This window comes from Brachyhypopomus gauderio, chromosome 5 (assembly GCF_052324685.1).
Source record: "Brachyhypopomus gauderio isolate BG-103 chromosome 5, BGAUD_0.2, whole genome shotgun sequence".
Taxonomy (NCBI): domain Eukaryota; kingdom Metazoa; phylum Chordata; class Actinopteri; order Gymnotiformes; family Hypopomidae; genus Brachyhypopomus; species Brachyhypopomus gauderio.
Window position 1 is genome coordinate 2,027,081 of NC_135215.1, and position 18,804 is coordinate 2,045,884.

General features: G+C 46.6%; 2 protein-coding genes across 2 annotated transcripts in view; one reads left to right on the forward strand and one right to left on the reverse strand.

Moving 5' to 3' along the window:
* The first annotated feature begins 109 nt into the window (after positions 1 to 109).
* Positions 110 to 7,736, forward strand: LOC143514051 (fibulin-1-like). The gene is made up of 15 exons (XM_077004811.1): positions 110 to 204; positions 496 to 610; positions 1,593 to 1,728; positions 1,877 to 2,018; positions 2,173 to 2,235; positions 2,340 to 2,435; positions 2,521 to 2,658; positions 2,761 to 2,898; positions 3,131 to 3,274; positions 3,374 to 3,499; positions 3,573 to 3,698; positions 3,781 to 3,900; positions 4,013 to 4,144; positions 4,297 to 4,420; positions 7,128 to 7,736. Exons 1-15 carry the CDS (start codon positions 147 to 149, stop codon positions 7,507 to 7,509), a joined length of 2,040 nt encoding a protein of 679 aa, XP_076860926.1. The 5' UTR covers positions 110 to 146; the 3' UTR covers positions 7,510 to 7,736.
* A 443-nt stretch (positions 7,737 to 8,179) lies between these two features.
* Positions 8,180 to 18,804, reverse strand: part of LOC143514052 (potassium voltage-gated channel subfamily A member 2) — a 28,626-nt gene continuing 18,001 nt past the window's right edge. Inside the window, exon 2 of the mRNA XM_077004812.1 lies at positions 8,180 to 9,551. The gene's annotated coding sequence lies outside the window, so the exon portion shown is untranslated. The remainder of the gene's footprint in view (positions 9,552 to 18,804) is intronic.

Genomic DNA, 18,804 nt, shown 5'->3' on the forward strand with positions numbered 1-18,804 from the left:
CACCCAAACGTCGATCAGAACCGGTGTGAGAACTGCGGGTCACGCCCTTTTACAGTCTCCAGGGCGGAGAGGAAGCATCCTGTATCCTCCAGAGAATACAAGAAGCAGGAAAAAGCAAGACAAAAAAACAAAGCCAAGCATTTGAGATGGGTCCCCAGTGGATTGCGATGATCTACACTTTGTTTGGAGCTATAATTGTACGAGGTATGATTAATTCCCCCTCCGTATTGTCTAGATGAAGACGTGCTTAATCAGTCAACTAAAAGGCAGTTTTCCATCCAGACAAAGCAAGAGATTGTGTTAGTTTATGTTAATGTATAATCACACCGCATACATATCGCTGTTACTAATTAATTCATGGTTTCCCAGTAAGGTTTTTGAGTTTTTGCAAAATGTGGTTGGCAATCACGTTTTCGGGAGAACAAGTCAATAGGTTCTGTAGAACAGCAACTGGGTTAAGCATAGTTGTGTGTAATATATGACTTTTGTCTGTAGAGCTTGGCAGTGTGCCCATATCTCTGGAGGATTGCTGTAACACTGGGAGGGCCTACGGTCGGGTCCATCATCACTGCGCCTCTCTCCCCCACGTGGCCCATTCCTCTCACTGCAGGTATGTAACACCTGGTTTGACGTCCATTACAACCTTTCAAACCACCAACCCTGCGCTAATGATGTTTATTTTCTTTTTTTTGGAAAATAAGTTACCCTCCCAAATATTTTAAAACAGGTGTATGACTGTGAGAAATGGTTATATCTCACAGCAGCATCAGCGTCGAATAGTACCGCACTTTAAAACTCAACTACCATAATAACTGATTGACCTATATTGATTTTGATTGGTTGTGATACTGCTGCCCTTGGAGAGTCCTCAGAGTGTAAACGCGTGTGACGTATGGGAGCTAGTAACACGGACTACAGGTATTCTGAGGCACACCTCTACTTTGTCGTTATAAAAATTCTTCACAAGTTTCATGTGAGTTCTGTATTTGGTTAAATCATTCAAGAAGTAAAATACACTTCGTAGGTGTTACCAAAGTTGTATTTGCCCAGGCAGAAAAAAAAATAATTAGATGTAGACTGAGTTGATTGACTGAGTGATGATTAACCAATGTGAAGGTAAGGTCAGTTAACATTTGCCTCAAATGTTCAGATGTCCCTGAAGACATTGAGTTGCTGAATAACTGAGTCTTTTATCTGTTGCATACATTAAGTGATATAGCTGAAACTGTACTGTAGGGAAATGTGTATGATTAGAGACCAATACAGAGCCTTTAGTATGTTTTCTAAAACCAAAGCACTCATGTTCTGATGTATTAAACCACTTTATTTAATGAGGTAAAATGTAAAATGAGGTTGAAGCAAACCATAAACCTGAGAGTTACTGATTGATAGATAATTAGATAGATACTGATACTCTAATCACTCCCACAAATGAAACCTTGACTGCAGTGACCATATGATGTCGTCATGTTCCCTCACTCAAGTCACTGGTACACACTCCATACATAGTGTTGCAATACCTTCTAATTAAGGCCGTCGAGAGACGTGAACATTCGGGCGGGTAACGCTGTCGCTCCTCTCTGTCGCACCAGGCTGACGCAAGCGTTGTGCTGCGAGGCAGCGGTTCAGGTCGGCCTCTGTGACACGGGGATAACCACAGCCAGAAGAGGCGGAGGGTGTGATCTCTCTTCCCCCCAGGGAGACCTCGGGGAAGTCAAGACTGCCAAGGTGTGCGTTTACATCTGTAAGATGCATGTGGAGCGTGCTGCAAACATGTACAGCGGCCTCGACGTGTGGCTCTGTATAAAACATGGTGCACTATGTCAGCTCTGCGTCTGTCTCACCCCCAACTCCCGCCACGCCCCTTCCGGCCCAGACGTGTTGTGAATGCTGTGAGTTGGGCCTGCTGACGCAGAGGGAGGCTCGCGGCTGTGAGCTGCCGCCCGCGTTGAGCGCCCCCTGCTGGGCCACGGCCCGCGCCTGCTGTCTGGACGGTCGTCGTGATCCAACCCAACCAGGTAAAGGCGCTCGATTTTCCTCGCTACTGTGTGGGCAGGCAGGAGAGCGGCCATGTGGGCACGGGAATGTGTGTGTGTGTGTGTGTGTGCATGACTGCCAAACCCTTTACAAGTTTACTCAGAATAAGCTAGTGCAACTGTTTGTGTTTTTCAGCGGTGCTGAACAACACTGTCCTTCGCTATGGAGGAAACCCTGAGAACGCGGACTTGTGTGCAAGTCAGGGTCAAACTCTATTTTACTGCCATGGCTTCTGTTGCACTACCAATCTGTAGAATGTTTGATATCGCAACCCGAACGCTGTCTTGTGCCTTCGATATTAGAAGGCGTGGCCAGATGTTCCCAGCTGTGCGTGGGAAACGGCTCCTGCACCTGCCTGCCAGGCTACCGACTGGGGTCCGACGGTTACAGCTGCGAAGGTCAACACCTTGCCATCCCGTCTGACATGCCCACTGCCCATAAGGTCAGTGAAGGTCATTTGTCTCCCTTCCCGATCGCCTCCAGATTACAACGAGTGCGTGGCGGGGGTGCACGGCTGCCGGCCGGGGGAGATGTGCATCAACACGGCTGGTTCCTACCGCTGTCAGAGGGAGGCTGACTGTGGCACGGGCTACGAGCTGACCGACGCCAACGCCTGCCACGGTTAACGCCCACGCCGCCACGCCCCACATCAGTGCCACGGGCGATGCCGGGCGCTTACGACGTTTAAAGGTCTCGTTTGTGTCTCACGTGTGTCTCCTCTAGACATAGATGAATGTGCAACGGGGACACACAACTGCGGCTCTGCGTTCACGTGTCGGAACACTCCCGGATCGTTCCGCTGTCGCCCGCGGCAACAGTGTGGGCTCGGCTTTATCCAGGATGCTGTTGGAAGCTGCATTGGTCAGAATGCCCAGATGAAAACATTACATCACTTTGTACAATGAAGCAACATTTTATCAAAGTAGCATTATATGAATAGCATAATAATATTCCAATAGAGTCATTATATTAGTACACATTAAATGATTTTATTTCCTTTTAGAGGAATGTCTGAGAGGCAGTAATCAAACATGAGTCTGTACTCTCTCTCTCTCTCTCTCCCTCCCTCCCTCCCTCCCTCCCTCCGTCTCAGACATAAATGAGTGCATACTTGAGGAGAACCCATGCCAGCCTGGTCACACATGTATTAACACCGTGGGTTCCTATGTCTGCCAGAGGCTCTCGGTGACCTGTGGACGTGGATATCACTTGAACAAAGAGGGCATCCGCTGTTTGGGTAGAGGGAGTTATTCCTAAATGATGCTCCGGGCAGGAAAGCCAAGAATGTGTCGGACCACGCATCAGTCTGTTCTCACGCTCTCCTCTCATTGGCCAGATGTGGACGAGTGCGCCAGGCGTGACGCCCCCTGCCAGGGCCACACCTGCGTGAACGTGCCGGGCTCCTTCCGCTGTGAGTGTCGCTCCGGTTTCATGTTTAACGGCGTCAGCAGGGTGTGCGAGGGTAAGTGTAACTTTTCCACGTGCCCCTCTCATATACATCAGACACGCTGCGCTCACCTGCCGCCTTCTGGTAGATGTGGATGAATGCAGGAGCCACCCGGGCCGCTTGTGCGCGCACACTTGTGAGAACGCTTCCGGGTCTTACCGGTGCACCTGCCGCGCCGGATTCAGGCTGGCCAGTGAGGGTGGGAACTGTGAAGGTGGGTGGAGTTAAGCTGTGGGGTGGGCGTGGCTCGGTTCAGAAGAGCTGGTGCAGGCTGAGCCTGGATTTGTCTTCTCCAGATGTGAACGAATGCGAGAGCAACCCGTGTAGCCAGGAGTGTGTCAACGTCTACGGCTCCTACCAGTGCCACTGTCGCCGTGGTTACCTGCTCAGCAACACGGACGGGGTTACATGTGAAGGTATAGGACCCCAGGCATTCTTGTTGGAGAAAAAAATATACAATTCCTGTGATTTTGAAGTTTTAATATTTAACATAAGTCATATTTAACAAATGTGTGTTCTGCTTTTTAGATATCGATGAATGTGCGTTGACTTCTGGGGGTAACGTTTGCTCCCACCATTGCTTCAACACACCCGGCAGCTTCCAGTGCATCTGCCCCCCACTGGCCTACACACTCGCCCCCAACGGACGCACGTGTCAGGGTGAGGAGAAGGAGACCACGCCCTCATTCTTAGATTGGATTGACTGCTTCTTCTCCAGCCTCTGCTGTAGGTGGATCTGTGTTGGGCTGAGACCAGCTAGACGGCGTGAGGTTGCGTGGCTCGTAATGACACCTCGTGACGGTCTTGTGCAGATGTGGACGAGTGCGCTGCAGGGACCCACACCTGCTCCGCCGAGCAGAGCTGCCTCAATGTGCACGGGGGCTTCCGCTGCCTGACCTTGGAGTGCCCGGCCCACTTCCGCCGCATGGCAGACGGGTGAGTTCCACCTTAACCCTCTACTGCTGCGGAAGAGGAGTGTCAGGGGGAGGAGCTATGGTGGGGGGAGGGGGTAGGAGTGTCAGGGGGAGGAGCTATGGTGGGGGGAGGGGGGAGGGGGAGGAGTGTCAGGGGGAGGAGCTGTGGTGGGGGGAGGGGGTAGGAGTGTCAGGGGGAGGAGCATCATGGGGAGGTAGGGGGGAGATGGGGAGGAGTGTCAGGGGGAGGAGCATCATGGGGAGGAGCTGTGGTAGGGGGAGGAGTGTCGGGGGGAGAAGCTGTGGTGGGGGAGGGGGGAGGGGGGAGGAGTGTCAGGGGGAGGAGCTGTGGTGGGGGAGGGGGGAGGGGGTAGGAGTGTCAGGGGAGGAGCTATGATGGGGAGATGGGGAGGAGTGTCGGGGGGAGGAGCTATGATGGGGAGATGGGGAGGAGTGTCGGGGGGAGGAGCTGTGGTGGGAGAGGGGGGAGGGGGGGAGGAGTGTCAGGGGGAGGAGCTGTGGTGGGGGAGGGGGGTAGGAGTGTCAGGGGAGGAGCTATGATGGGGAGGTGGGGAGGAGTGTTGGGGGGAGGAGCTGTGGTGGGGGAGGGGGGAGGGGGGAGGAGTGTCAGGGGAGGAGCTGTGGTGGGGGAGGGGGAGGGGGTAGGAGTGTCAGGGGAGGAGCTATGATGGGGAGGTAGGGAGGAGTGTCGAGGGAGGAGCTGTGGTGGGGGAGGGGGGAGGAGTGTCAGGGGGAGGAGCTGTGGTGGGGGAGGGGGAGGGGGTAGGAGTGTCAGGGGGAGGAGCTATGATGGGGAGGTGGGGAGGAGTGTCGGGGGAGGAGCTGTGGTGGGGGGAGGGGGGAGGTGGGGAGGAGTGTCAGGGGGAGGAGCTATGATGGGGAGGTGGGGAGGAGTGTCGGGGGAGGAGCTGTGGTGGGGGGAGGGGGGAGGAGTGTCGGGGAGGAGCTGTGGTGGGGGAGGGGGTAGGAGTGTCAGGGGAGGAGCTATGATGGGGAGGTGGGGAGGAGTGTCGAGGGAGGAGCTGTGGTGGGGGAGGGGGGAGGAGTTTCAGGGGGAGGAGCTGTGGTGGGACGAGGGGGAGGGGGTAGGAGTGTCAGGGGGAGGAGCTATGATGGGGAGGTGGGGAGGAGTGTCGGGGGAGGAGCTGTGGTGGGGGGAGGGGGGAGGAGTGTCGGGGAGGAGCTGTGGTGGGGGAGGGGGTAGGAGTGTCAGGGGAGGAGCTATGATGGGGAGGTGGGGAGGAGTGTCGAGGGAGGAGCTGTGGTGGGGGAGGGGGGAGGAGTTTCAGGGGGAGGAGCTGTGGTGGGACGAGGGGGAGGGGGTAGGAGTGTCAGGGGGAGGAGCTATGATGGGGAGGTGGGGAGGAGTGTCGGGGGAGGAGCTGTGGTGGGGGGAGGGGGGAGGTGGGGAGGAGTGTCAGGGGGAGGAGCTATGATGGGGAGGTGGGGAGGAGTGTCGGGGGAGGAGCTGTGGTGGGGGGAGGGGGGGAGGAGTGTCGGGGAGGAGCTGTGGTGGGGGAGGGGGGAGGAGTGTCAGGGGAGGAGCTGTGGTGGGGGGAGGGGGAGGGGGGTAGGAGTGTCAGGGGGAGGAGCTATGATGGGGCGGTGGGGAGGAGTGTCGGGGGAGGAGATGTGTTGGGGGGAGGTGGGGAGGAGTGTCAGGGGGAGGAGCTGTGGTGGGGCGAGGGGAGAGGTGGGGAGGAGTGTCAGGGGGAGGGGCTGTGGTGGGGGGAGGGCTAGGGGGAGGAGTGACTTGATCCTCATTCATGATCATGATTCAAGATCACTCCAGCAGATTGGGAAATCATATCTCAAAGCCATTATAAATACACTATTAGGCCAAACATATGTAGACATGGTTTGACCCCACTGGAAAACCCTTTATTCTTTAGTCCTTGGAAATTTGTGTCCATTTAGCAAAAACAGTATTGGGACGAAAAGGCAACTTAATTTTTCTTAAAGTTGTTGAGTGGGGTTGAGATCAGGGCTCTGTTCAGGCCACCCGAGATCCTCCACACCGAACCTGTCTAAGTGTGTCTTTATGGACCTTGTTTTCTGCACAGGGCCACAGTCGTGATAGAACAGAAAAGGTCTTTATGCAAACAGTTGACACAAAGTTGTAAGCAAATAATTGTTTCAAATGCCATTACTCTTACTGGAATGAAACACTTGATCAGCGGGTGTAATGACGGTAACACACTGAAGAGGGCCGGTGTGTCTGTAAAAGGGCCAGTTGCGTCTGGGGTACGTTCAGGCACAAGACTGACTGAATCGTTTCTTATTGTTGCTTTATGTCAAGTGTTCTTTTATAATCACCTAATAGAGATTTATCAATTTGGTGACTCCATCATCATCTCCACCTAATATGAGTTTATAAGCATACTGGATAAAGGTTGAATGTTCACAATATACCACACACCTTTGAAAAGGAATATGTTAAACAGTTAAGCATGAAGTATGTTATAGTGTCTCTTCCATTATATCGTAAATACGATGTAGAAACTCTTTTAGATTTTTTTCCAGGAGCCTCCATTGTACTTAGAGCTGGCGGTGTGGTATTTCATGGTCAGAGGTAATCGCTGTAGAGGTCTTCCACTGCTCTACACTGGTCTACACACAGGTCTACACTGCTATCGTTGCTGGAAGGCAGTTTTTCCTCACCCTGCGCACGTTTGTCAAACCCCCCCTCCCCTTTGTTGTCTCCTCAGCCGCTGTGAACGCGTGCCGTGCCGTGGGAACAATACGTGCTTGTCTCTGCCGCTTAAAATCTCCTTCCACAACCTCACGCTTCCCACCAACATTCCCACACCGGCTGCTGTCTTCCGCATGGGTCCGTCTGCCTCGGTCCCCATGGACGACGTCCAGCTTGCCGTCGTGGACGGTGACACTGAAGGGTTCTTTGGCATCGAGACGACGGCCAGCGGTGTGGTGGCGTTTCTGCAGAAGCCGCTGGCTAGTCCACGGGACTTCCTGCTCACGCTGGAGATCAGACTGATCCGTAAAGGCGTCGTTAGCCGCTTCGTTGCAAAAATTGCAGTGTTTGTTGTTAGTGGCTCGCCTGCTGTGCCCCGACTCAAGTCCGATCTCTGACTTCTCTACTGTGTGTACTGTACTTTTATACTTAGTGTACTTACATACTTCATACTCATTAAGACACATTTAAAAACTCCATGAAACACCCTGATGTGCTGCTGCCAGCTTCAGTTAGCTTTGGAGGTTTTTAGATTTTTGACTTACATTTTAATAGTAAATTCTGGCACATCATAATATAAACTGTGCTATTAGGATTACTATATTATATTTAAGCTACATGTTTTGACTGGCACAATTTTTTACTGAACTACAAAATATTACAGCTTCATAAAAAAAACAACACATTGAAACATCCAGGTCAATTAAAATATTACAGTAGGGGCCTATTACATGTGGTTTGACATTTGACATGTAGGCCTTCTGTAAATCTAGTATTTTAATACTGCCAAGGTCAGATTTTGTCCAGTAGATGGTGCCGTAGCGCTTAATCAACCGCTCTCCTGAACACAGACGAGAGGCCATTTTCTGGTGGCGATTTTTTAACTGTAAATACAGTTTCTCAAGACTGAACAAATACTTTGATCTGATTCAAATACTTTGAGTTATGAGTTGTCACTGTTGTATAAAAGAAAACAATCATTTGTCATCATACACTACCTTTATTTTGCTTATTCACTGCCATGATATCAACAAATTGAACAGATTTATCCTTGCAAACGCGTTGCAACATTTAAAGGGATGAGGTCTGAACATGTGAAACACTTAAAACGAGCTGCCCGAGGAAAACATCATCAGCGTTGGCCCCCGACCAACGTGGCAGCTTGGTGAGGGAGGTGAGTTAAAGGTTAAAGGTGAGTTAAAGGTTACATGTCCGCGGCTCGTGCTCGTGCCGCGCAGCCACGAGACCCGAGTCACGTTCACAACGTGGGAGTAATTAAAAACCAAACGGTGGTGCACGCAAGTGGTGGGTCACCGTGAAACACTTGATCGGCGGGTGTGATGATGATGATGATGATGATGACACACTGAAGACCAGTGCGTCTGTAAAAGGGCCTTAAGGGTAATGACACTAGGAGCAGAACTGGCTTTATTGTATCTGTTAATAAAGGTTTGCGTTATCTCAAGTGTCCTTTTAAAATAACCTAATTGGGATTTATTGATTTGGGAATTCATCATCATCTCCAGCTAATAAGAGTTTATAAGGATACTGGACTATTGTAGAATGTCTTCTGGGAAATTGTGGGGTAGTTTTTGTCCATGAATAAGGCTGGATTACTTCAGAACTCAAGGGAACAATGGAAGGAACTTAAAGGAGAATATTCACAATCGCAGGTAACAAGGTGAGGTCATAACAGCATAATAGCCATACTATCACACATACACACAAATATGGTGCTTTAGATATGCAGGTCACTTACAAATCATTGTCAGCTAAAAAAACAAAACAAAAAAACTGACCACATATAGACAGAGGACTGCAAACTTCAGTAAATTACAAACACCTATTTATTCTCCTGCTGTATTCAGCTGATAGTTTGAGTCCAGTTTATCACCACAAATGCTGATATATTCCAGGCTTAAGTCGACCCCTGTAATGTAATAGTTAAACTATGGCTTTTGCCCAGAATTTGTTTTCAGAATATATTGAAGTGTGCTTAGCTGTCTCTGAGGGCAAGTAATTTCACCTTAAAAAAATAGAAATTAGGAAAACAGCATTACAAAAATATAGTGACTGACCACGGTCATCCGTGATCTTACTTCCACACAACACCTTCACACTATCACGTTTGACTGATATTGCACAGAGAGGGCGCCTCCTCTGATACGGTGTAGCACTCTGACTCGAGGTTTACACAGGACTCCAGAAGCAGAGGCTTTGATATTCCTCGTCCAGTTCGCTGAGCAAGAGCAGACCTGGGGTCAGCGGCGGCAGACAGCGCCATGGTGCATGTTCCGTTCACCTCGGGAGTATCCGAAGACCTTTTCCGTCCAGAGGGTTTGATCGAAGGCACGGGTTGCTAAACGGATGTGAACTGGGATCCGAGGGGGTGTTTTGATGAGCAGTAAACATACTTCATGTTTCATTTTTCTCATGGGATCTGTGAATTGAGAGGGAGAAAGAAGGTGGGAAGAAGTGATGAGAAACGTCTGCAGACATTTGTCACAAATACAAATATTTACTATAATTAAATGGTGGTCATGATGGAGTATGATCCAACATGCAGATCCAAGTGGTTAAATTCAGTGTCAGTGTAGTGCTGGAGTGTTCAATAGCAATCAAAGGATTCAAAGACTGATGGAGAATGCTTAACCTCAGCACCTTCTGAATGAAACAAAAAAGGCAGTCAACGTGAGTAATTTTTACTGTGTAAACATTTTGGGCCCATTTTTATTTAATAAAACAAGCAGATGATTTAATGCAGATACAGGTGATTTAAAAATAGTGAAAGATTAGAATTAGAATTCTCTAATTTGTGTGTGTGTGTGTGTGTGTGTGTTTTGGTGGTGGTTATTAGAAGCTCTTGCTTAGTAAAGCATCATAAAATGACTCAATTTGCCCCAAACCCATAACTGACGTGAGCATGATTCTTGATGTGGTGCTTACAATGCTATAAATAGATCTACTATCCTCTCACTCCTACGGCTCTTTCAGTCAGATAAAAACCGTGGCTTCTTTCAGGGGCTCGAAGTGCATTCACATACAACCTTTCTGCTCTAGTTTATTTTTGTTTTTATTATTTCACAGTCACTACCCGCCACAGTAAAAGTCCTCCTGTATAAGCCTATCCAGCTCCCAGATCACACCAGGGTTTGTGGGCCATACACAGAGGGACAACTGCGACAGTCCATACGCACGACTGTGGGCCCTGTGTGTCCATCGTGACCGCGTCATCAGGCTGTGCATCCCTCGTAGGTGAACCCCCCCCCAGATGTGAGGGCCACAGGGCCAGATGGTCTGAATTGGGCTGGAGGGGGGATGTGTGTTTGAACCAGACCTGCCTGCCACAATTCCTGTGTAGTTATGAATGATTGCATGGGCTGAGGCATTAGGTTGGATCAGTGTAATCCTGTCCAGCATATGCAAACAGCCTGCAAGGCCAAATCTATCCAGTGTGTCTGTTGACAGGGTCCCGGCACTCACAACTCCCCCTCCACCTTCCACATCCACCTGGGGTGTGCTGCAGCCCCTATTAGAGAAGACACACTCCTGCCTCTGTCCCTGTGAAGGCGTCATCTAGACCGACAGTAGAAAACAAAGAGCGAAGTGTCGGAAGAATGAGATTCTGTATGTGTTCATTTTCATTTTCATTTGCATGCACACATTTCCAGCACAGGTTTGAACTGGAGCAGTAATACTCAAGGGCCTGCAAATCCCTTAGGATGTGAAATTACTTATTTTGGTGAGATAGCTTTTGGAAGTCTCGGTGATGATCAAATCATCGCACATACAGTATATGGGAAACTCCAGTCCTAAACTTAACCATATTTAATCTTATGCTTATTAATTATTAAGATATTAATCTTAAGATGATTAATTATTAAGATATTAATCGTAATATTATTCAGTTACTTTGGAGAATTAATAAATAAATACACTGAAACTAATATGAAAGAACTGTAGCCACTAGGAGCAGGTGTTAATTGCGCAAGAGGTTAACTTTTTATGGATGTTTCTAGAACATTATTCTTTGAGAGTACACCTTATCCAAGGTCTTTTTTTATCCAGTGCGATGTTTAATGTTAGCTACCATATCATCCATCCCGTTGATCCATGCTCTCTGTCTGTGGGAGCCTGTGTCAGTCTCCATCACTGCTGCTCTTGTATCCCATCACTGCCCAGACAGTCCAGTGGTCTTTTTCATTCTCTGCAGTCTTTTACTCCCCACCTTTTCACTCACCGAGCCTGAAGAAAGTGCCACAGTCTCTGATGCCATCCACACGCCCTCCCATCTACATCAGTAGAGAAGTGATAACCGGCATTGAACCCAGAGGTCACATACACATACGCAAGTCTGATGATGGCTGATTGGTCATTTGTGAATCTTGGTCCAAGCATCCGATGTGGAACATTAGGCTACAGTTTAGATGTTGTTGCTGTAACTGCCTTCATCACGTTACCATCACTCTCATCAGCACATGGTTGTCTACATTATACACAGGAAATGCACTGGTTGATGTCAGCATGTCCAGTCTGGACACCAGACCCAAAATCTCTATGACCTGTGAACACATTTCCTTCTTTATCAGGTTAAGAGAATTGTTGACATTTATGTTGGTAACTGTTAGAATTCTTCCCACCCCCAACATCAGTCCAATTTGTGTTATTTTTGGCTTTGTAAACAAATGTCTAGAAACCTATTCTTAAAGCTCAACGTGAGCATTGCAGCTCCATTTGACAAAAGGCCCTTTGTGCTACCATCTTCGTTTCAGAAGCACAGATGTCCTCCCACTCATCTCTCTTCTTCCACCTCATTCTTGTGTGGCTGGAGTTTGGCCTGTGCATTCTTAGGATATCCTCTGCCAATAGGTTTGCCCCAATTTGGCCTATTTCAATGGGCATGCTAACATGATGTTAGCTCCCTCGCACACACACACACACACACTCTTGCTCACTCATATTATTACGTGGATAATTGCACTGTGCAGGCATGCAAGGAAAGAGAGGTCTTATTGGCTTGTCGTCGTCTTGACCGAGTAAAGGTTTATATGAGCAAGGTGTTAACATGGCATGGACACACTATATTGTGTATCGTGTGCAGGGATTACATTGGGATGCTCTATCTGAGAACACACAGGGATTCTGCAAATTTTGTGCTTCACCCAAACCACGTGTTCCATGTGTCACATACATAATGCATGACGGCCTCTCCCATTTCATTCATAAGCTCTGGGACTAGTCAATGACGTGCACATGGGAAACAATGCTACCTGCTGACCTTTGACCAACGTCAGGAGTCGGATTCCCTTCCTCTGTTCTATAATCATTGATTATCTTATTGATTCATTCCGGGATGGAATATGGAATTAAAGGTGATGATAATAGGTAGAACGAATGACTATGTTGCCACAATTATTTTTAATTATCTCCACTAGATGGCCTTAGGCCCCCATGTAAACAAAGTCACGTCTTGAGTTTGTGGTTCCTGTGCAGACCAGGGCAGTGCACGAGAGGGCGATGTCTGAATTACAGTGCATTACAGTGCATTATACTGCATTACAGTGCATCACAGTGCATTATACTGCATTACAGTGCAGTATAATGCATTACAGTGCATCACAGTGCATTATACTGCATTACAGTGCATTATAGTAGACTGTAGCAGCTCTTGTGCTCCTCCTAAACCATGTGGTCCATGTGCTATATCCATTGTCTGCTTATATATCACAGTCTATTTACTGCAGGCATTCTCACGTCATTCACAACTCTCATAACAAGTGATATAGTTTCGGAGTCCTCCTATCCGCTGTGTTTTTTCAATTAGCAGTTTTTCCCATATTGAAAACAAAAAAGTGAGATGAACAAGGAAATTTTAGAGGCAGAGGAAGGTCACGCGCTGAAGCCTTCGTCTCATGGGCAGATGAGCTATGTAATCTAGGTCTTAAGATTGAAATTACAGTGTGCAGTTACTCTCTTAGGACTTTCTGCAGCATTAATGCGATGCCAATTTAATGATTCAATGCAGATTAACAGCAGATCTTTGCTCAATATACAATATATCTGAACATCTCACGTATCTCACTGTGCTTGTTAGGCTATTTTTAGTGAAATATCTTTAAGGTTTAAGCATATTTTCTTCAGGTAATGTGGTGTACCTTTAAGTATAAAATATCTTTATTTTGTAAGGTCAATAATGTAGAAATAACATACACTAAAAAACAAATAAATAAACAGATAGATGGGCCATCAGGAATTCTAGCTGATGTACTCTGGTACTACCCTTCAGAGTTGTGTTGATGTGGTTTCTAAAAGCCTTCACAAAGATACACACATTGCCAAGAGACATCGTTTTCCACCTTTTGGTTTGCCAAGTGTATGAGAATGCCCTTGGGAAGGTTTCGAGGCCAACAGAAAGGAATTATGGGATGTGTTTATCATGTTTCTCAGTGAGACCCATGATGTCCCTCCCTGAAGAACCTTTCAGGATGATGGTGCTTTGCATTAGAGTATTTAACTGCTTAGCTGAGTCTTTTAATCCTCAGAGACTGACAATTTTTAAGCAACTGGCATTTTTGAGTTTTTTTTTTTGTGATATGTATTGTCTTTGAAAAAGATGGGTATCGTTTATACAGGCGTCAGAAAAAGCAAAAACAAAGGCAGTCTGACACACAACACACGAGCAGTTATGTCTTCAAAAGATTCTTGAGAAAATCACCAAGATCAGATTTATTTGAGTATAACTGAATGCAACTTTTCCATATCAGTATCTCATTTTAAGTATCAAAGTTGCTCATCGCAGACAAATATTTTGGGGTTCATAATTTGGATGTCTGGCAAAAGGCCTTTTACATTATACCTCACATTACTATTAATTGCAATTTCACTCTGAGATTTGATTAAACAATCTTTGTCTTGTACTGTATACACTTCCTGGCCAACAGTGGTTTGACTCATTTAGTGCAGAGAGTATCCGTGAGGTCAGTCCCGGCCTGAATAACAATGTTAATGAGTTACGGAGGGCTCTGGATCAGCTCTCATAGCAGCTTCATTACCACCATTTATTCTAAATGATTCACTATTATGATTCATTATAAAAGGTCTCAATGTTTCATCCACCAGTGGAAGAAGTTTTGGAATAAACCTCACCTCTCAACGCTTTATACTTGCTTTTGTCATCCAAGACACTTGTAACAGGCTGACTCATCCCAGGGTGGATCCAAACACCAAACACTGTTTACAGAGGAACAGTGTAAACCCAAATGACCAGGCCTAACAAATGCAAAACACCAGACCCAACGGGGAACAACCACTAGCTGGACCTGGGAAACTACTCCAGTAAGAAAACCAATTCCCCCCATGGTGGGGTTTAAACCACTGCTCTTTGGGTTACCAAGCTAGCACATAAAACGAAAGCCAGTGGAACTCTAAATGGATGGGAGAATTCTGACAAAGAGCAGAAGGAACTTGAGAGGGGTTGATGAAACTTGAGAGGAAAGGTACAACTCGGTAGAGAAGCTTAAGGGGTGGGAGAGAGAGATGAAGCAAGCCCAACTGACAGTCCTTGAGGTCTCTTCATGAGGTTCAAGCCTTGTTTTTTTCCAGAACACTGAACTAAGCACTTGGGATGTTGTAAGCTGCTCTTAAGTAGGCAGGAAGACAAGTGTGGCTAATTGCCCATTAACACCCAGAGCCATAACACCCGTACCTCTTTCTACTGATAGCGGACTACAAGACAGCAAAAGCTGAGCCCACTAGATGTATATACACCATTATACATCTTTAATTTCTCCAAGACACTGGACACCACTGGTTTTATAATCACAGCTGCATTATTAGCCATTTTGAAAGTCATGTTAGTAAGCGTAACCTTAGCAATAAGACTGTAGTATGTGTCTCTTTTAAATTATGTTTTCACAGAGGAAACAAGGCAAGATATTTTATGCTTTTATATTTATTGTTTTTCCTCGTTCATTGGATTCTTGATTCATAGATCTATTATTCACATCTAGCAAATATTGCAAAAATGGCATGCTGTCTCACATTAAATGTCAGTACCATCTGTGGTCTGTTTTTTACTTTACCATTTAAATAACTTTCATCAGTGGTTATAAATCTCACACCTGCACATTTAATCCTTATGGTTATCTGCTGAGGGAGGCCATGTGTTGGAGCGGAGAAAACATGGAAATAAGGGACCTATGAGGTCTTCAGTATTTGGCTGGAGAATCACAGTTCTGCAGATGCCCGTCAAAGTAGCACTGCTTTAAAACGCCACTTTATCAGTCACTTTACTTTGGGTAGCAATGGCAATTGAACAATTGCTATGGTGGGTTTTTGTTTTTTATTATGTGCACATAATTAGTGTGGTAGTGTAGTAGAAGGTGAAGCTGGAGTGTCTAGAGTGACTTTAGTTCAGTCCCCCCCAAAACATCACTAATGCACACTGCCCCAGCACAAAGTTGCATCACTGGTGCAAATGCAAATGTTATTTTACTACACATTATACAGGGTCTTATAGTTGCCACAGAGGGCAGATGTTAAAACCGGGCTGGTGTAGACGGCTGGAGAATGAAGGACAATATTGAAGTAACTTTAAATCAAGGGGAGAAATTAATCACTGTTTTCCAGAGCAGAGGCTCAGCACTAGATACCTGTTAGCTAGGGTGAACTGATGAGGTAATGAATGCTGGGAGATGCCAGCCACACTAATCCATCTTAATATCTCTGTCAGGGTGAGCGCAGGCATTCAGGGACCATCTTTAGAGTCTGGGTGCAGAAATCAATCTAGGGCACATGATACAGGAGTTTTTGTTGGTCCAGCAGAGGAGTCTGTGTACCAGTCATATCAAAGCTTTGGGAGAACAGGAGACTTTTTGAAACATGTTAAATACTTCAACCATTCACAGTCATGTCTTGTATTTTTGCTTCAGGAACATTTAAACCTAATTCAGATAAGGCATGATGAAAAGTACTCAGTAGTGCAACTACTATTTTAGAACACAGATACAACAGTAAACAATGGATGGACTCAATAAGAATATGTTCTGAAACATCTATATGTAAACTCCCATTGCAATGTGCAGAAAGAGAACTGCCAATGGCAAACTTGATCAGTAATGCAGACTGAAACGTGTCCATTTAGATGTCTCGCCCTCATGTGTGAACTGGATATCATGGCAGCTTGTGTCTTCTGAGGTAACGCATAAGCAGATACACCATCCTGAAATACAGGGGGCTTATATGCAGTGTGCTCTACTTATAATCTACGGAGTGGCTGTGTATTGGGTAATTAAATCTGTGCTGTCATGCATGTAATAGGTGCAGATCATGGGCCATGTCGTGATGAGGAGGTGCTCCACATGAAAGGATCGTGTGATATACTCTAGGTAAACACGGCCAACAGGATCGTGTGATATACTATAGGTAAACACGGCCAACAGGATCGTGTGATATACTCTAGGTAAACACGGCCAACAGGATCGTGTGATATACTATAGGTAAACACGGCCAACAGGATCGTGTGATATACTATAGGTAAACACGGCCAACAGGATCGTGTGATATACTATAGGTAAACACGGCCAACAGGATCGACTCCATCTGCTAAAAATAGCTCCGCAAAATGAGAGGGTGTGGGTAATTAAGGGAGGAAGTATGATATATTTCAGATGGATGTTGTAATCCATAAAAGCATTAGAGGCAATAATGTGTGTTTGTTGTGTGTATGTGTGTGTGTGTGTGTGTATGTGTGTGTGTGTGTGTGTAAGTGTATTTGGTTTGCTTTTGCCCTGCTTTGCCTTAGTTATAACCAACCAATGCCTGACAAAGCTGACTTAAGGTGTTCCTCTCAGTGAAATAGGGTGTTGCATTAATCACAATGTAGGATGTAGGTTAGTTACAATGTTCATACAATGTTGCTGTTTATTCTACAGAATGGCACCACACAGTATGGAGCTGAAAGCTAATCAAACCTTTGCTATACTGTACACTAGCTCTGACAGCTTTTGAAACAAACATCCAAAATCGACAAACGTGATTACCCGGAGTCTAACGAAACGCTTCGGGTATTTTTTTTCTTATCTTTCTCTCTTGCTGTTTGACGCTGGCTGCTAGAGACTTGAAATGCAATTTGGTTAACTTGATTTCGCCATCATAGCATGAGCCGGGTGCCAATTGCTGTCATTTACAGCGCAGATGTGTGTGTGAATGCCACAGCTGACCCTCAGACTGGACAGCAGGCAAAGCTCCTCAAAGCTCCTCAAAGCTTCTCAATGCTCCTCAAAGTTCCTCAATGCTTCTCTCTCTTTTCTTGTGAAGAAAACATTTGGTTCATTCAGAAACAAGGACTCTTGTTTTGGCGGTTATTGGTGGTTCTTGATACCGTGACAATAATTCCATCCACTAAAGCTGCTGACCTTCCGCCTGGACTTTATCACCCGGCTGCACCACTAATGCAGTGCAAGCACTCCGAGTACACAATACCAAATTGAGTTTCTTTGCGATTGGGTGCAGCAACATGAATGATGCACACAAGAAATGCACAGCAGAAAACCCATTTTCTATAGTTTCCTGGCATGTAGAACTGCCAAATAATTTTATAGTGAAACCCTAAATTCCACTGCTCAACAAAATTGAAGGGGACACTTTAATCACACACCAGATCTCAAGTTGAAAATATTGAAATATAAACTGTGTAACAACAGTCAATGGAAACCAAAATCTTTAACCCACTGAGATTAATTGATTCAAAATCACATTGAAAGATCACAAGGATGATCCATTTTATATGAATGCCATCACAGCCAATCATAATGCAACTCATAATGTGACTCAGTAGTGTGCTTGGTCCACACATACCTGTATGTACTCAAGTGTATGAGATGGTGGATAGTTTCCTTGGGGGATCTCCTTCCAGACCTGGATCTGGGCATCTCTTCCTGGACGGTCTGTGGTGCTACTTGGTGGCATTGTGTGCACTGATCCATAACATCCCTGAGATTCTTAATGTCCTCGATCACTTCATAATCCAGGAGTTTCTTGCACACTGGCTATATGAGGAACCCTGGGCCCACTGCATCAACCTAAAGTCAGACAATGGCTCTAATGATTTTATCCTGGTACCTAACAGCTGTCAGGGCACCGTTGGCCATCACATGGAGGTTTGTGTGAACATCCAAGAATACACCTCCCCAGGCCACCTCTGTCCCACGGCCAAACCAGTCATGGTAGATGATGGTGCAGGCAGGACAATGTTCACCACCCCCCAGACTCTTTCATATCTGTCAGTTGCTTGGTGTAACCCTGCTAGAGTTGGGCTTAGTTCATCTGTGAAGAGAACAGGGCACCAAAGGCAGACCTTTCACTTCCGATGTTCTCCTGCAGATGCTAATCAAGCAGCATATTGGTGGGCTGTGAGTACCGGTCCCACCCTCACGGAGTCTGTTTCTGACAGCTTGGTCAAAACCATGCACCCTATTTGTATGCTGAAGCCCATTTTGTAGGGCCCTAGAAGTGCTCCTCCTGTTCGTACTTGCACAAAGGAGGAGACACCGATGCTCCTTCAGGGTTGATGCCCGTCTCCATACTCTCTGGGAGAAAACCTTGTGATGGCATCTTGTAGGAGATGGACAGACTTTGATGTGCAACTTCGATGCTCTGTAGGTACCGCCTCATGGTACCAGAAGTGACGAGGA